The sequence below is a fragment of the Megascapheus bottae genome, chromosome X (genome assembly GCF_031878675.1).
Source record: "Megascapheus bottae isolate mThoBot1 chromosome X, mThoBot2.hap1, whole genome shotgun sequence".
In the NCBI taxonomy this organism is placed as follows: Eukaryota; Metazoa; Chordata; class Mammalia; order Rodentia; family Geomyidae; genus Megascapheus; species Megascapheus bottae.
The window spans coordinates 95930174-95949373 of record NC_143547.1 but is presented as its reverse complement, the minus strand read 5'-3'; the positions used below and the strand labels follow the sequence as shown (position 1 = coordinate 95949373).

Sequence of the window (19200 nt, the reverse complement as noted above, 5' to 3'; positions counted from 1 at the left end):
ATTGTGCTGGTAATAGGGCTTGAACTCCTCAAGGTCTGGCCACTGTCTATGACCTTTTTTGCTTGTGCATCTGTTAATTATTAAGACATGATGTCCTTAATGGTACTAAAAAGTGCAAGCACAGTTTATTTACTTTTACTTTTATTTTTTTTGGTCGGTTGTAGGACTTGAACGGGTCCCAGTGCTGTCCCTGAGCTCTTCAGCTCAAGGCTACCACCCTACCCCTTGAGCCACAGGTTCACTTCCAGTTTTCTGGTCATTAATTGGAGGAAAGAGTCTCACATACTTTTTAGTGCCTGGGCTGGCTTTGAACTGTGATCCTCAGATCTCAGCCTCCTGAATAGCTAGGCTTACAGACATGAGGCACCCATGCCTGGCAATGGCACACTTCAATTTTCAACTTGTATACTACTGAAATTCCATTGGGTTCAGCCAAATTTTTATCCTTAATGTTTTCTGATAGTGTTTAGACACTTTTATATTACAGTTGAGTTTAAAAGTAGAATAAGAATGAACATATAAACAGGCTTATAATTAAAGGAAAGTGGAGTGAAATACATAAGAATCAAGAAAATTGAGTCTTAAGGAGCATTAATGTTGAGGACTAGTCATAACTAATCTGCTTGCATTCCACTAGAACAATCACTTAATGAAGAAATCTATGAATACTGTGCTGGTGCATGATTTAGCTGAAAGCATTTTTCCTATTCAAAGCTTGCCAGATATTTTTAATTTTGGCTTTAAATTCTTGTAATTGTTCTAGATACCCCCATGTGTGCTTTAGAAATAACTTAATGCAATTTTCAATTATACACTTGAATAGCTCTCCGAACTTCTATTTGTTCCTATTTGTTTAAAACATTTGCTATATGAGAAATTGTTTGGAGGCAGTTTGCAGTTTGGCCTTTAGTTTGAGCAGTGCTTGTTTCTTAAGAAGTCATATATTATGACTGTGTCCACTGTAGTAAAAATTCTTTCCAGTGGTTGTTATTTCTTAAAATTTTATAGCAGAAGTCCTGTGTATAAATTAAATTTGTAATTCGAAGTAGTTCATTATTTTCAAAGAATATCCTTAAAATACAAACTGTTTTAACTTGTAGTTTTCTATTTTTTACTTGTTGGGTTTTGTATTGAGGGGTTTCAGCTACATTTGTCAGGTAGTGGGTATATTACTTCTTGAACATTGATACCCCTTCCCATATTTTCTCCCACTTTCCCTCCCCCCCACTGCTTCTCAATTATCTTGTTTTTCCCCTTCCCTTTCTTTCCCTTCTCCCTTCCCTTCCCTTTCCCTTCCCCCTTCCCTTCCCCCTTCCCTCTTCCCTTCCCTTCCCTCTTCCCTTCCCTTCCCTTCCCTGTTCCTTCCCCTCCCCTCCCATTCCCTTCTGTCCCCTTCCCTCTCCTCCTCTTCCCTTCCCTCCCTCCCCTTCCCTTCATTCCTCCATGAACCCCCACCTCTTGCCACCCCTTGCACTGCCCCCCTACAGTTTCTCTAGAATAACAGTCACATTCGAGAAAGCATCCATTCTTTTACATATCAAAATTAGCATTCTGAAAGTGTTAATCTCATCACTTTGTATTTTTAATATTTTATAAAGGCATTAGCATTGAGCCTTCTGGTTTGTGACTTTTCATGTTTTATTTCTCTCTCTCTCTCACACTTTATTTTTTGGCTAGTCCCAGCTACTGAACTCAGAACCTGAGCACTGTCCCCTCAAGGCTACAGCTCTACCATTTGAGCCACAGCACCACTTCTGGCCTTTTCTGTGTATGTGGTACTGAGGAATTGTACCCAGAGCTTCATGCATTATAGGCAAGCATTCTATTACTAGGCCACACTCCCAGTTCTAGTTTAAATATTTCTATAATCAGTTAACATGTGCAAAACTCATTCTTCATTCATATTAGTAGTTCAATCATTTAGAGTGACCTGGATGTTTGTGAGAACTCTATTGTAAAGTGTTCTTTTTAGATCTTGTAGTTTTATTTTAAGGACAAAGAAATTGAAGTCACATGTTGAAGAAAACACAGGTACAAATAACATTTCAGGAAAACACATGTACTAATAATATTTGCCAAGATGCTTGCTTCTCTAGTCCCTTCTAAGCCTTGCCCTTCAATTTATCTATGCAGATTTTATTTTTTCAAAAATAAACTTTTTTTTTTTTGCCAGTCCTGGGCTTGAGCTCAGGGCCTGAGCACTGTCCTTGGACTTTCTCAAGGCTAGAGCTCTACCACTTGAGCCTCAGCACCACTTCCAGCTTTTTTCTATGTATGTGGTACTGAGGAATCGAACCCGGGTCTTCATGCATGCTAGGCAAGCACTTTAACCACTAGGCCAAACTCCCGGCCCTCAAAAATAAACTTTTTAAGATTGAATTGAACGCTAGGAACACTTCACCAAAAAACTTTCTACCTTTTATGGGACAGAATTCAGAACTCCCTATACTGCAGTGAAAGGTTGCTTTCCCCTCCCTACCCCCTACCTCTTCTTGTTGCTAATTGAACTAAGGGCCTTGTGTGAACCAGAAAACTTCATCTTACTTTTTTGTTGGGGATTTGAAAAATAATCTAATAATAGTCCGAATGTGATTTTCAGATTTTCCAACTTAAATTTTTTTCTTGAAATTGTACTCCTTGATATTTAACAATTTGCCTGGAAAAATATACTAGTTGGTTTTATAGGGCATGTTCTAGCATCTATTTCAACGGGTAGGTCTTCCTAGGAAACTTCTTATCACCTTTATACTATTGACTCTATGACTGAAACTGGAAATAAAATCTGTTCTGGCCATTAGGGCAGGACAGTATCTATTTACTTGCTGTATTTAATTTATAATTTTTTTTGCTTATACAGCCAGAGCTTCATTGTACTTGGTAGGCAGGAACTCGCATGGCATGAGTTGTGGAGTTCCTGCCTACCAAGTACAATATTTTTGCTTTTTGTTTTTCAAATAGATTCAAGCCCAGCCTGAACCACCATCTTCCTAATTTCTACTTCCCACATAGCTGGGATGACAGTTGCATGCTACCACAATTAGCTTGTATTTGTTGAAATGGCTTGGTGCTCCCTTTTTGCCAAGGCAGTCTTAAACTGTAATCCTCTCTATCTCTCTATCTGTACTACTTAGCTCTTATGACTGTTCTTATGCTGTAATAATGCTTCTCTGATAATCTGTAAAGTGATTTTTGCATGGAAATTTATTTTATATATTTTTATTGTAATGTATAGAGAGGTCACAGTTACATTTGCCAGAGTACATCACTTCTCACACTTTGACTCCTCCTCTCATATTTTTGTCCCCATTTCCCTCTGTATTTTATATCTCAAGTAATGATATTGGTAAAGGCATTATCTTCCTCACAGCCAGAGGCTCCTTTGTCATTATTACGTCTGTTAAGACAACAAACAATTCCAGCCTTGTAGGACATTTTCACAGAAACTATCTGCTTAGTCCTTAAATATGTTTTTGAAGCTTCAGTGTTTAATGCCAGAAACAGAGTTGGACAGACTTATATCTTTCCACAGTGTCAGATTTATTGAATAACAAATTCACAAGCTAGGTCAATTTTATTGGCATTAATTCACCAAGTACTATTGAGGTCACTTTGATAGCTTAGGTCCTTGGCATCCCAAGTTCTTTATTCCAATCTCAATTACTAATATTAACTCATAGGTCACACACTACACTTCACAACAATATGGAGGTCATTAGCTAAGAAAGCATCATAGGCTAGCCACAGGGCTCAAAGAAGCCTTTGTCTGAGGGGCAACAGGCAGGGGTGGGGATGGGCAATAAGGAGGAAAGGGTATGGAGGGGGGAGTGAGATTTAAATGCTAAGAATCATTATAGGTGATCACATGATACACTAATAGAGAAAACAGTGTTATTGTGGCCTGGCCTGGTATCAAAATGCAAAGTACCATGCTAGTTCTAGGTGCTGAGCTGATTTCAGGCACAGTGTTGATTTTGAGGCCTATCAGATCTTGACTGAAGCAATTGAGTTGGTCATGTCAAGGCAGAGGCTAAAGCTGAAAGGACAGAGTTCAGACTTTTCATCTGTCTTTGATGTAGCATAGAACTCATGGTTTGAGTATAGGGTGGTATGTGCCATCTCCTATTGCTAGTGTCTCCCCTTTTATGATTCAGCTGGGGAATTGCATAAATCACTGGTTCTGGTGTTTTCGATTTCTGAGCCTAGTATTTCGGATATGATTTGATATTTTTTCCAATGTAATTGTTGGCATGAAAAAATGATCATTTTGTGTCTCATGGTATGCAGACAGATGGTATTGTTTACATGAATAAACAAGATGTAAAGTCATTTAGTTTGCACACTAGCACTTGGAACAGAATGGCCTAGTCAAAATGTAGTCAAGACTAATCAAAGCCTTAAAGCTGCTAGTTTACATATCACCAGAATGAGCCCCACCTATTCTCTTTAAAGAGAGGCACTTTTGTGGAGGGAAAACTTCTATGTATCATAATAAATACATAGAGTATATCTTTTGCACCTAAGCAATTTACCAATCTACAACTAATGTTGCGTTGAACTTTCTCCAGAAGTTTAATATGTAGCCTTGCTTCCTATTCTGTTTTGCTTATTGTAGGTAAGGTTAAGAAATAATGTTTACTGTGAGTAGTGATAAAGCCACTAAAAAATAAAAAACAAAAAAAAAAAAACAAAAAAACCAAAACCTTTCCAAGCCTACAGATTGGGAAAAGATCTTCCCTAACCATACAACAAACAAAGGCCTCCTATCTAAAATATATCAACAGCTCAAAAAATTGAATCACTCCAAAACTAATCTCCAAAGAAACAACCATCCATCAAAAAGATGGGCCAAAGACTTAAAGAGAGTCTTCTCTGAAGAAGAAATAAGAATGGCCTATAGACACATGAAGAAATGCTCAACATCTCTGGCCATAAAAGAAATGCAAATCAAAACAACTCTAAGATTCCATCTCACTCCAGTTAGAATGGCCAGGATCAAGAAAACTAACAACAACAGATGCTGGAGGGGATGTGGCCAGGAGGGATCATTACTACACTGTTGGTGGGAATGCAAACTCATTCAACCACTATGGAAAGCAGTATGGCAGCTCCTCAAAAGGCTAAACATAGAACTCCCCTATGACCCAGCAATTCCACTACTTGGCATTTAACCAATTGTCCAGAAACAAGAACATACTAAATCCACTAGCACAACGATGTTCATTGCAGCACTATTTACCATAGCAAAGATAAGGAACCAACCCAGATGTCCCTCAGTTGATGAGTGGATCAACAAGATGTGTTTATACACAATGGAATTCTATGCTGCTGTCAGCAACAACGACATCGCCCCATTTGTAAGGAAATGGAAAGACTTAGAAAAATCATATTAAGTGAAGTAAGCCAGACTCAAAGGAACATAGGCCCAAGAGTCTCCCTCATTTGTCAAAATCAGTAGAAACCTTGGGCTCTCCTAGCAGAGATTTACAATTGAACAAAAGCTAGATACATAAGGCCATATAATATGACAATAAATGAAAGGACCTCCAGTATATAGAAACAAAAGCCATGTAATGGGTGATTGTTCTTAATGTACTATATTATCTCTCATCTCTTTTGCTTTCCCTTGGTTATCTCATATTCTTACAGTACCTTGTTAACTAATATATTATGTATATGCTTATTTGGTTATTTGATATCAAATAGGGAAGGGGGAAAATAAGATGAGGGGCGAGGATGGCGGGAGGGAAATGGGGATCAAGGCATGAGAAGGGGTGTCAATATTTGTGAAGTAATGCACCTTCTATCTGGTGAATATAATGTAACCATTCTATTAATTATAATAAAAATATATGAAAAAAAACTTTCCAAAATGAGAATATACCATATTGTGCAAGAAACTGTTACTTTACAATAGTGACACTTTAACACACAAAAAAGCAAATTCAGATCTTTGAACTCTTTTGGAATTGACTAAGTCTTTTGATGCTTCCTTCTCCACTGCCTGTGGAAGTACACAAACTCCTTAAACCACCCACCTGCCTGGCTCTCTCCCAAGTTCTTGGAAACTTTGCAAGGATTGCAGGGATTGGTACAAGTTTCTTCATAATCTGCAGCCTTGTTGGCCACTTAGCAGTCTTAGCATATTTCTACATCAATATGCAGGTGTCTTCTTTCCCTCCAAACTTTGAGGTTTGTAATCTACATATTACTTTATTTTATTTTCACCTTTGTTTTTGTTGAGGTGGGGGTGAGTGGGGTTACTCTTGTTGCTTTGGTTTTGTTTTGTTTGGGTATTTTTATCCAGTTTCTGAACGCAGTTGTAAATGTTTAACTGGCTTGTCATTTATCCTTTTTGTCTCTCCTATCTTAGAAGTTAAGAACCTCCTAATTTAGAGTTTTATGGTTTGTTAAGTATACAAAATGAAAGGTGTGTTATATGGGTATAGTAAGAGTAAAAAGTACATTTACATGTTCAGTTCATTACTGGGCAAGTTTATATGCTTTTGTGATGCAGTGAGGAAAGATACTATTGACTGGATGTTGAGTTGCTGAGTCGCAGTAGAAATGTTGAATGTCTAAGACAGGTTACTTTCTATGACTGAAATACTGGTCAAATTAAACCATACAGTAGATTACATCAGCATAATGAAAGTCCAACTTTGAGTTTCTAGTCAGTATTGTTCTTATCTGAGTTGGCATGACCAGTGTTTTTTTCTTAAGTATTTTTCTTGCTGTTGATGAGAAGCTTAGTATTTATTCCTATAGCAGCTGTTTATTCAGTTAAATGTGCCACCAGTGGCTAATGCCTAATTAGAGACAATCTTTGTGTCTGAAGAATTTTTTGTATTTAATTGTCTTTTGATCAGATGTTTAAGAATTCCAGTAAATGTGACCATAATTAAGCTTTGAAGACAACACTACTAAAAACATCCTGTCTCAATTTTTCTTTGCTTTCTCTGGCAAAGGAGAGAGAGAGAGAGAGAGACAGAGAGAGAGAGAGAGAGAGAGAGAGAGAGAGAGAGAGAGAGAGAGAGAGAGAGAGAGAGAGAGAGAGAGAGAGAGAGAGAGAGGGAGGGGGGGAGACCATTTAATCACTTAAGTTGTGTGAGAGCAAAATCTGAAAAGTCTAATTTTAAGCATCTTCCTTAAGACTGTAAATTGAAGATAAGTTTAATTCATCTTGGCTTCCTTGGAATAGACTTGGAAACCTCAGCAAATTGGTGACTGAATACATTCCAGTGGTTTTAACCAAGAAGCTTAATACACTAAAAATGTTCTCTAGCACTGTACTACTCTCCTTCCTGCCCTCCCACCCACACCCCTAGGATAGTAATCAGACTTTGAGAATATTTAAATAGGCATCTAAAATTTGGATGAAATGTTATTTCCTTCAATTTTGAATTCACTTGTCCTTTTTGAGACTGATTTTAGTAGTGTTTCGGAGAAGAAAATAGCTTTGGGCTAGGATGTGTACAGTTTTAAATTATTGCTTAGTGTTCACATTTTAATAGGGTCATTTTGTTAACTCTTATTTGCTACAGAAACTCATAGATCAGTTGATGACCAATAAAAATAATACTGTCGTTGTCAAGGATAAGATAAGAGAATCTGCTGATGTGATAAGGTTTGAATTATATAAGAGCTTATAATTTTAATTATTAATAACCTAAGTAATATATAGGAGATTCTGCTTGTAAGAATGAAACATCAAAGAAGAATTTCATTTTGAACAATTTAAAATGACTATTAGGGCCACTATTTGAGGACTATTTATATCTTAACCCATTGAAAAGCAAATGATTTAAATTAAATTAAAAATTAAGTCTGGAGGATTATGACTGATTTGAAGGATGTTAGTTAATAGTGATCACTGTTTCCAGGAGAGTATGGCAGTAATTCTCAGCTCTGGTTTCAAATTGTCACCAGAAGAAATTCCAAACAAAATAAATATTGAATATTAAGTTAGTATTTAAGTATTAAAGTATTTAAGTATTAAAGTATTAGTTTGAAGCCAGGTTGTAGACAGGATTAAAAATCATAGATCTATGGAAAAGTAAAACTAAGTATTCTAGTACTTGGAAAATAGAGAAAATTAGACTTTGTTTCAGATCCGATGCCAATTTATTTATTTATTTATTTATTGCCAGTCCTAGGCTTGAGCTCTACCACTTAAGCCTCAGCACCACTTCCGGCTTTTTTCTATGTATATGGTACTGAGGAATCGAACCTGGGTCTTCGTACATGCTAGGCAAGCACTCTACCACTAGGCCAAACTCCCAGCCCCATCTGACTTTAAATCTTATATTGTGGGTTTTTTTCTTAGTTCTTACCTGGTAAAGGATCTGGAAGCATTCGGCACAAATTATGCTTCCAACAGCTTTCCATTTTTAATAACTAGCAAAGGCAAAGGATTTAAAGATGGTAATACTTGAACAGAAATACCACTTTACTGAGTTTTCCTGAGATTATATTTCAGTATCAATTATTTGCTTCTTAAAAAACAATTAAATTTTATACTATGAAAGTTTAAATAAAAATCACTAGAAGGTGGTTTTTGTCTTAATTTTTGTGTTAATTCATGTTTTAGTTATACTTTAAAATATTTTTCAATTATTTTTATTTTTTTGTAAGTCATGGGGCTTGAACTCTGGGCGTGGGCACTGCCCCTGAGCTCTTCAGCTAAAGGGTACCACCCTACCCCTCTGAGGCACAACCCCACTTCCCATTTTCTAGAGACTAGGGATAAGAGTCTCAATGATCTTTAGTGCCCAGGCTGGCAGTGAACCAAGATCCTCAGATCTCAGCCTCCTTCCTGAGTAGTTAGGATTACAGGCATGAGCCAGCACACCCGGTCAGTATTTTTCTTTTGTAATGTGTTATGTACCATCAAATAGAGTTGGCTGTAGCCAGGTGCCAGTGGCTCACACATATAATCCTAGTTACTCTGTACCCTGAGATCTGAGGATCAAGGTTGTGCAAGAAAGTCTGTGAGATTATTGTCTCCAATTAACCACTAAAAGTTCCACGAGTGAAGCTGTGTTTTTACGTAGCCCTGAATGAAAAAGCAGGGCCAGCACTCAGGTCCTGGGTTTAAGACTTAGCATTGGTACATGAGCTTGCGTGTGTGTGTTCAACAGACACACACACACACACCACTGTTAACTGAGAATATGTGCATGGGAATAAATTCAGCATAGGATGGATTCCTGATAAATTAAAATGCATTATGAAATGTTACGAATCATATAATTGTCCTGCAAGACAATGTTGTTTGTAATCCAAATGGGATTTTTTAAAAAAAAATGTTTGATACTTGGAATTTCTTTGCCTTGGCAAGGGCGTCTATGTGATGCCAAATCACAGGAACTAATACGCTTGTTTTAACGCTCTCCATGGGCAGCAAATGGAAAATTACAGTGAATTTACATGAGATCAGAACTGCCATTTTTATGTGAGCTGAAAAATATTTTAAAGTTGCAGGAAATTCAATCAGAGGTTACAGGCTCATCAGTTTTTAGGGTGAAACAGGCATAGAAACGTTATCTACTTTATACCATCATATCCATAATCTAGGTAGCTCTAAAACTGCCTAGGTGTATCCTATTTTAAAAAACATTCAGAAGTAGACATTCTACAGTTTGTTTCAGGCCCGTATATCTAACAATAATCATTACCAGGATCTGCACATACACAAATACCTACCCGCATGATAATTTCAATCTATTTTCTCCAATTTCTGGTGATGTGGGCCACTTAGGCCTTATTCAAAACATATTAGGGATAAAATAATGTAGGATGAAGTCTAAGTAAAACTACATGACTTTCAAATGTAAAGAAATCATAAAAATATGTGCCTTTTCTTTCTATATTCATTGACATCGTAATTGAAGACAATTTTGAATTGGATAGATAACAGTTCTTTTATTATCCCTCTGCCAATCATGATGCTTAAATTAAGGTCCTGAGCATTGTCCCTGAGCTTTTTCTCACTCAATCCTAGCATTCTACTACTTGAGCCACAGTTCCACTTCTGCCTTTGTTCTGGCTAATCTCTAGGATTTGCCTACCTGAACTGTGGTTGAACCTCATTCCTCAGACCTCAGCCTCCTTAGTAGCTAGGATTATAGGTATGAGCCACTAGCTTGACTTCTCCAAGATATAGTTTTAAAAATAATCGCATTGAGTTGGGTACTAGCTACTCAGAGGACAGATCTAAGAATCGAGATTTGGAGCCAACCAGAGAATAAAGAAAGTCTGTGGAACTATCTCTAATTAACTACCTACAAAAGCTAGAAGTGGAGTTATTGCTTATGTGGTAGACCACTAAGCTTGAGCAAAAAAGCTCAGAGACAGAACCTAGGCCCTGCGGTCAAAGCCCACACATACACATACACGCACACACCACAATATACCATACCCCAACATGGGTAGCATGTTTTAGAGTGATTTTTTTCTCTGTCTTCCTTTACATTCTTTCTGTAATCATTTTAGAATTGCTGAATCAAGCAAGAGTTTTTCTAATTTTTATTGTCAGCAACCAAGTGTATAGTAGATGTTCAAATTCTCTAACAAGGTTTCCTTCCTCCTTGCCACTTATTTTCCCAGGTTATAGACAAACATGCTCAAACAAGGTTTGTAAGCTTGAAAAGAGGATAGAAAAATGAGATGAAAAAATGACTTGTCCCTTTTTGTCTTGGTCAGTGTGCTGGAGAAGAGCAACGAGTTGGTACCCGCACAGTGTTTGTTGGCAATCATCCAGTTTCTGACACAGAAACATACATTGCACAGAGATTTTGTGACAACAGAATAGTATCATCAAAGGTAAGTTTCTTTGTTAACTCAGTAGATGTTTATAGAGTGAGTCAGATACTCTGAATGTGTGCTGTGAAGAAGCTGGTACATTTGTAAATACATATGCGGTTGTGCATGAATACAGATCGTATACTAACTCTGGTAATTATTCTCCTGAAAGACACTTTACTTTTCAAAAAAAAACATATCATTTTGTCTTCTTACAGCTAAAACTCATTCAGTTATCCTACATTATGATGCATATTGCCTCTTGATTTTGCATATTATTTAAACCTTAAGAGCTAAGTAGTGGTTTAAGGAGGAAGAAAGAGAGATTGAGGAGGAAGGAAAGGAGGAGAGGAGGAAGAGGGGAAGAAAAAGAGAGACAGGGAGTGATTTGCCAGCATTCTCTGGTCCTTAGGTTGATCTTCATGGTGCATAGGTGTGTGTGTGTGTGTGTGTGTGTGTGTGTGTGTGTGTGTGTGTTTATTACTTATGCAAAGCTTACTGAATTGTTCTTGAATGCCAGGACCAGGATATAAATCATTTGCATTCTTCTGGAATGTGTTATCCTGGCAAGACTATCATTTTTATCTTTTCCCTCCTTTTCATTGCCTCTGACTTAAATTCCTGAGCCCTAAAAGAATCTGCTTTTCTACATCCACTGTAGCTGTGTTATCACCTGAGTGATTTTATTTCTGGGTAGTGTATTAAGAGCAGTGGCCTGGAAGTTTGAATACCTTCATTACAGTCCTGGCCTAACATGTCCCCTTGGCCAAATTAATCCTCCTTATTTATGGAATGACTAATATTCTGTATATGAAAATAGCTCTTATAACTCGTAGTACCCAGTAGTCTTCATTTTGCAAGTACTGATTTACTAGTCTTCACTGCTGGTGTCTAGCACTTATATAGTGCTAGATAGCTGACTCGCGGAACAGATTTTGGTAATATTCCCTTACTATTTCATGTAGCCTGACAAAGTAGAACTTTTTAAAAATGTTAGTTCAATGAACATTTGTAATTGCTTAAAATCTGAAACAAAAAATTAAATAACTTACGTTTTCCTTTAAAAATATATACTTCCCTAGTATGTGGGAAGCTTTTAACCTCAATTCCCAATAGGTATACACACATTATATATATATATATATATATATATATATATATATATATATATAACTTTTGAGTTTTAAACACACATTTTGTTTTTCCTTTTTGGCTAAAAATAGAGATTATGTTTAGTTGAAAGATTAATATATACTTTATAAACAGGAAAAGAAACCCTATTACACTTCTATTGGGAATATAAACTAGTATAATCACTTCAGATAGTAGTCTGGAAGTTCCTCAAAAAAAAAAAAACTGAACATAGAGCTAAGCACTAGTGGCCCACTCTTGTAATCATACCTACCAGAAGGCTGAGATCTGAGGACCGTGGTTGGAATTGTAGGGCAGAAACCAGAAGTAGAGCTATTGCTCAAGAGGTATGGTGTTAGCCTTGAGCAAAAGATCAGGGACAGCACTCAGGCCCTGAATTCAGATCCTAGGATCCACAAAAACAAACAAACAAAAAACAAACATAGATCTTCTCTATGACTCGGTCTTAGCACTCCTAAGCATCTACTAAGAATATCATAAGCCAGGGTACTGCAAAGACACTCGTACATCTGTGTTCCTTGCTGTATTATTCATAATAGCCAAATTATGGAGACGCCCAGATACCCTACAACAAATCAAAAAAATGTGATACCTATAACAATGGAATTTTACACAACCATTAGAAAGAATAATATGTCATTTGCAAGAAAATGGATGGACCAAGAACAAATCATCTTAAGTATGGTTAAGCCAATCTCAGAGTGACAAATGGCATATGTATTCTCTCATGTGTAAGCTAGATCTAAAATACCCTTGGACATGATAAATTATACAGGACACTAGGTATTCATACAGTGAGACCAAAGAAGGACACCCCTCCCCCCTCTCTCTCCCTCTCCCTCTTTTTCCCTCTTTCTCTCTTTCTTTCTTTTTTTCTTTCTTTCTTGTTCTCAGTTGTGGGACTTGAACTCTGGGCCTGGGCACTGTCTTTGAATTCTTCAGCTCAAAGGTAGTGCTCTACCACTTGAGCCACAGCACCGTTTTAGGTTTTCTGGTGGTTAATGGAAGATAAAAGTCTTATGGAATTTTGTGCTGGGCTGGTTTGAACTGTGATCTTCAGATCTCAGCCTCCTGAGTAGCTAGGATTATAGGTGTGAGCCACGGGCACCTGGCTAGGAAGGATACTCTTAGGAGAAGAACAGAAAGGTGAAGTGCCTATGGTCATGTAATCATATAAAATAATATTTATCTAAATGAATTCTAGGAAATGGGAGGTAAAAAAGAAAGAGGAAAAGTAAAAATTAAGAAGCTTAATGAACAGATCTATTTGTAGAACACTTTCATATATTTGAGTAAAGAATCTGTTTCCTTTTAACCATATACCAGATGGAAAAATTTTTATCCTCATCCTGAGTTTCCCATACTTGTCCCCAACATAGTAAATAGTCTGTTCACTTGAAATTTTGATTCAAAAATCAAAAGTAGACCTTAGATTCTGAATTATAAGTTCATAGAGCTAAAAGGTCCTAAGAGGTTATCTTGTTCCATTCATTGACTTACAGTTGGGGACATTAAGCTCAGGGAAACAATGTTACTGGCTCTGTCACAAAGCAATTAGTGATAAAGCCAAGAACATAGTACTTAATAAGACCTGGTGGCTTTGAAGGTAGTTCTATTGGCATTGTGTTCTTTGAATTCCTTCCTTATTCCTTTTCTTTTGCACTGAAGTAAAATATAAAACATTTTCTAAGAAATTACTGTTAGTATAATGTTTTATATAGAAGATGCTAAAGTGATATACTGATAATGTGACTATTTTCTTTAAGAATGATTTAATACTGTATATCGATTTAATACTGTATGTTTCAGATTTTAAGACACTAAGTTTTGCTTTAATTCTCCATCTTTCTTATTTTTTGTTCTGGTACTGAACTTGAACTCAGGGCCTGAGCCCTATCCCTGAGCTTTTTCACTCAAGGTTAGCATTCTTTTACTTAGGCATCGGTTCACTTCTGGTTTTTTTGCTGGTTAATTAGAGATAAATTGTAAGGATTTTCCTGCCAAGGCTGAATTTAAACCTTGATCCTTAGATCTCAGCCAACTGAAGAGCTAGGATTATAAGCATGAGCGCCAGCAGTTGGCTTAATTCTCAATCTAACGAATTTAATAGAATTTTTCAAGATTTTTATCTAGATTCAGTTTTGTCGGTAGCAAAAAAAAAGAATAATAATGAAGTAGGGTATTTTATTTTATTTTATTTTTTTGCCAGTCCTGGGCTTGAGCACAGGGCCTGAGCACTGTCCTTGGACTTTCTCAAGGCTAGAGCTCTACCACTTGAGCCTCAGCACCACTTCCGGCTTTTTTCTATGTATGTGGTACCGAGGAATCGAACCCGGGTCTTCATGCATGCTAGGCAAGCACTTTAACCACTAGGCCAAACTCCCGGTCCCTGAAGTAGCGTATTTTAAAAATGAAAATCAGGTGGGAGTTTTGCCTAGTGGTAGAGTGCTTGCCTAGCATACATGAAGACCTGGGTTCGACATAGAAAAGCCAGAAGAGGTGCTGTGACTAAAGTGGTAGAACTCTAGTCTTTTTTTTTTTTGCCAGTCGTGGGCTTGAGCTCAGGGCCTGAGCACTGTCCTTGGACTTTCTCAAGGCTAGAGCTCTAGCCCTTGAGCCTCAGCACCATTTCCGGCTTTTTTCTATGTATGTGGTACCGAGGAATCGAATCCGGGTCTTCATGCATGCTAGGCAAGCACTTTAACCACTAGGCCAAACTCCCAGCCCAGAACTCTAGTCTTGAGGAAAGCTGAAGGACAGTACTCAGGCCTTGTGTTCAGTCCCCAGGACTGGCAAAAAAAAAAGAAAGAACGAAAATCTGTGGGGAAGCTAAAATTTTGTTTCCAGACACATGAAGCCTGATTAAAGGAGTGAACATTTTTAAACTGTTAGCCTGACACCTTTTTTCCTCTGAATATTACATACTTATAATTTTTGTAATTAACTGCTGATCAACTAATCTGCTTATTTCACAAAAGCTCAAGCTGAATAAGAGGAACTGGTGATATAGTAATTTCAGAAAAAAAGAGAAGAACCTTAGTATTATATTCTTAGCACAAATGAATAATTATTATGATTGTGTACATTGTAATGGAGAAGAGCTTCATCCCTTGAGACAGAAGATTTGGATTAGAAGTTATTTAACTTACATTTAAATTTTCTTATGTGGGGGGTGTGGGGGGGGTGGGAAACGGGTACCAAGACATGTGAAAGGGTATCAGTGTATGTGAATTAATGCACCTTCTATCTGGCAAATATCATGTAACCCTTTTACTAATTATAATAAAAATTTCTTATGTGTAAAATATAGGTTATTTTTTGTTTTTTTATTAGTTTTTCAAATTACAATGTGGCAGGACTCAGCTATAATGCTGAGTCACATAGATCTGCTGTTTTGTTTTGTTTTGTTTTATTTTATTATTGAGATAATATACAGAGGGGTTACAGTTACATTTGTCAGGTAGTAGGTGTATTACTTCTTGCACATTGATACCCCTTCTGATGTTTTTGTCCCTGTATTCTTCTCCCCACCCCCTCCCAATCATCTTGTTTTCCCAAATATAGGTATTAATATTATGCACTGTTCTTGGGCTTTCTCAAGGCTCTACCACTTGCACCACAGCACCACTTCTGGCTTTTTCTGTGTATGTGGAACCGAGGAATTGAAGCCAGGGCTTCGTGCATACTAGGCAAGCACTCTCACCACTAAACCAAATTCCTGGCCCCCTCAGTCTCATTTTAATTAGAATATTCTTTCAAAAGGTTTCTCTTGAGCTCAGTAGTATAGCAACCTCACTAATCAAAAGTAACAACCATTATGATAGACTTAACAGGATTTAGAAAAACAACAAAATAAGTGTGTTCTCTCTTGATATGTAACTATCATCACCCAAACTCTTTCCTTAATACTTGTTTGGTAAGAATTTTATTTTGAGAACAGAAGGTCAACACTCACAACGTTCAACTGTTGTTGAAATTTAGCTTATTGTTTTGGAAAATTGGTCCCAAGTGATTGGAAGAGTTAAGTGGTAATCTAGATCTGTGGTTTTGAATAGATTCTATTTATCACCAACTGTACTGGAAACTTAATGAGAAGTGTGCACTCCTTTTGCCCAGATAATAGATATCCTTGCTCAATTTTGCACTTACTATTGAATGGTCCCACGTAAGGCACTTCCATGAACCCCCAGGGAAAAATCTTGAGGTAGCTGTGTAATATAGCTGCTGTTTTGCCTCAATTTGTCTTCATTCTCTTGAGATTATCTGAACTTTTAGTCCATGTAAGCCTTTCAAAAAGAAAATATAGGTGCCGGGAGTTTGGCCAAGTGATAAGAGTGCTTGCCTAGCATGCACAAAGACCCATGTTTGATTCCTCGGTACCACATACATAGGAAAATACCACATACATAGGAAAAAGCCGAAAGTGTGCTGAGGCTCAAGTGGTAGAGCTCTAGCCTTGAGAAAGCCCAAGGACAGTGCTCAGGCCCTGAGCCAAACCCAGGACTGGTAGAGAGAGAGTGAGAGAGAGTGAGAGCAAGAGAGAGCGAGAGAGAGAGAGACAGAGACAGGGACAGAGACAGAGAGAGAGACAGAGCAACAGAGAGAGACAAAGAGACAGAGAGAGAGAGGTACTAAATTCCCTAAATTCCCATATACTTGTCATGCTCTGGGCCTTTGACTTCTTAGGGACAGTGATTTCAGTTCAGTACTTAAAGAATTCTCTCTCCTGACCATGTTGGAATTTGACATACAAACCTTCACCAGTGCGGTTATTGTTGATGGAAATAAAAGCCCTTTATGACCCAGGGTTTTATGTGCACCTTCTCAACGGTGTATACATTTTTCAGCTATCATGAAGATGGTAAGTACTGGTATAGACAGTTTTATCTCTAGCACTGATCAGGACTCTGGAGGTTACATGACTCGGGAACTAATTTGTTCATTTACTAATGCAAATAATTCATCGTCTTAATTTGTAGCAGGCCCTTTGCTAGGTGTTGAAGAAAAAGAAGTAACCAATATATATGAGCAACTTGCTTCTATATATCATTGAATATTGAGGCAAACACTTAATAAAAATACACATATTATCAATTTGAAATAGTGAGAATAGTTATATACCAAAGTACTATGTATGTGTAGGATATTACAGCATATAATAAGGAAGCTGTTGGTTAGATTGAAGAAATAAAAGGCATAAAATGTCATATAGATAATACACAAAGTTATTCTGTGCCTATTAACATAAAATTAACCATATGTGAGAGTTTGAAGTTTCAAAGTATTGAATTTATTGTATATTATTTTAAATACTACTTTGTTTATATTGTATTTGTTATATTAAACATTACTTTATATGATAGCCTGGACCTTATCAGTAATCACACTTAGGACATTTCATTGTAATAATATTTCTTTCTTTCCTTCTTTATAGTATACACTTTGGAATTTCCTCCCAAAGAATCTATTTGAACAATTTAGAAGAATTGCCAATTTTTACTTTCTCATAATTTTCCTTGTACAGGTAAGACATATATACCCAATTTGACTCTGAATTAATTTCCAACATAAAAATAGCCCTATGATTAAAAACAGATAAATTCTAGAGCTTTAATATAATGACTTTTTACAATACAAATTATATTTTAAATTTTATATGATGATATAGGTTTATAAAGCTATGGGATATTTTGGAGGTCTTATTTAATTTTTTGATCTTGCTGTGTGTGGTGGTGTATATTAGAGCTTGTATTCCAGCTTGGCTTTGTTGGCCTTTTGCCACTAGATCCTCACTTCAAGCTCTAGCATTTTACTCTTTGATTTGTCTACTGTTGACTTCCAGCTATGATCTTCACTTCTCAGCCTCCTGAATAGCTAGGATTATTATAAGCCTGAGTCACTGGTATCAGGTTGTTTTATTAGGAAACTTGTGGAGATTTTTTTTCATCATTACTTTATTTAAATCCTTACAGATTATATTTTATTTTTTTTGTTCATTGCAGAAAGGCATGTACCATTAAGTTTTCAAATTGAAAATAGTTAAATAGTTTTACTTCGTTTGACACCAGTTTCAGCCTAACTAAAGACATCACTTATTACCTTAATTTTCAGTTTTGCTCTGCCCACATTCACTTATTTCTCTGAAATGCGAAAGTCTAGTAGATAGATCTGCTTCTCGGTCTTTCTACTATTTTGTTTTAATTTTAGGCATTTTAAATTGTATTTTCCATCTTTAGATCTATATTTTATTAAAATCTTTCCCTTACCATAATAACTCCCTGACAAATTTGTTAGGTTAGAAGTAATTGTGTTCTCATCAGATTTTTCAGAAAAAATGCCAATAAAATGGTCTAAATATGTTGATGTTAATCACTTTTCTTCATCCACGTTGAGGCTTTGAGTACAACATATAAGCCTGATACTTAAAACCCATATGGGATATCACATAGAAAAGGATCTAATTCCAGTACTAAATATTAGTGTACTTAAAAAGATGTTTTAAGAGACATAAACTGTGTACTGGATTCTGCTTACAAGAGTCATTCTGCATAGTGACAGGATACGTCAGTTGAGTTCAGTAAGTACATACCAAGTACGTACTATGTGCCTTTTCAATGGTCCAGATAACAAAATGGTAGGAGACCCAGTGAAGGTATGACTTTTTTCAACCCTTAAGGAATTTTTTTATTGATCTGAGGAATTACGTATTCATGTACTTATTAAAAGTCACTCAAGCAGCATGAACAAATTATTGAGGATATAAAGTGGAAGTTCAGATTTTCTTTTCTACACAAGGAGCTTAAGGAAGTTTCAGAAAGTGAATGATACCTAAACAGGGTCTTTAATGAGCAAAAGAGGTTTACCTGGTGCAGAACTACCTACACAGCATCTCAGGGATAAGGAAGAGATTGTATAAAGGCAATATGTCAAATATTTCATGTGTACACTTCTGTGTGGCAGGGGCAGGCCTGGCTGGAGGTTGGAGTTGAGAATCAGTGAGTTGTGAAGGCAGATTGAAAGTTATGATCCCTGTCCCTTGAATCTTCTTCTCTTTCTGTATCTCCTATTTCAGTGAATGACAATACCCCACCCAGGCATGTTAACCAGACATCTGCAAGACATCTTTAATAAATACTTACATCTACTTACTTGCCAGTTCTTCCAATTTACCTCTTAAATAACTTTGGCACTTCTTTGGCACAAAGCATCATCTTTCACCTGGATTAGAGCAATAGCCTCCCAAATGAC

At 36.8% G+C, this 19200-nt stretch overlaps 1 protein-coding gene across 4 annotated transcripts in view; it reads left to right on the top strand.

Annotated features, from left to right (window-relative positions):
• The window catches only part of Atp11c (ATPase phospholipid transporting 11C (ATP11C blood group)), a 167040-nt gene that overhangs the window by 68301 nt on the left and 79539 nt on the right, over nt 1-19200 (top strand). For all 4 annotated transcript variants that reach the window (XM_090326604.1, XM_090326605.1, XM_090326603.1 and 1 more), the window contains 2 exons: nt 10702-10821; nt 17387-17476. In XM_090326604.1, coding sequence (XP_090182730.1) covers nt 10702-10821; nt 17387-17476 — 210 coding nt within the window. The remainder of the gene's footprint in view (nt 1-10701; nt 10822-17386; nt 17477-19200) is intronic.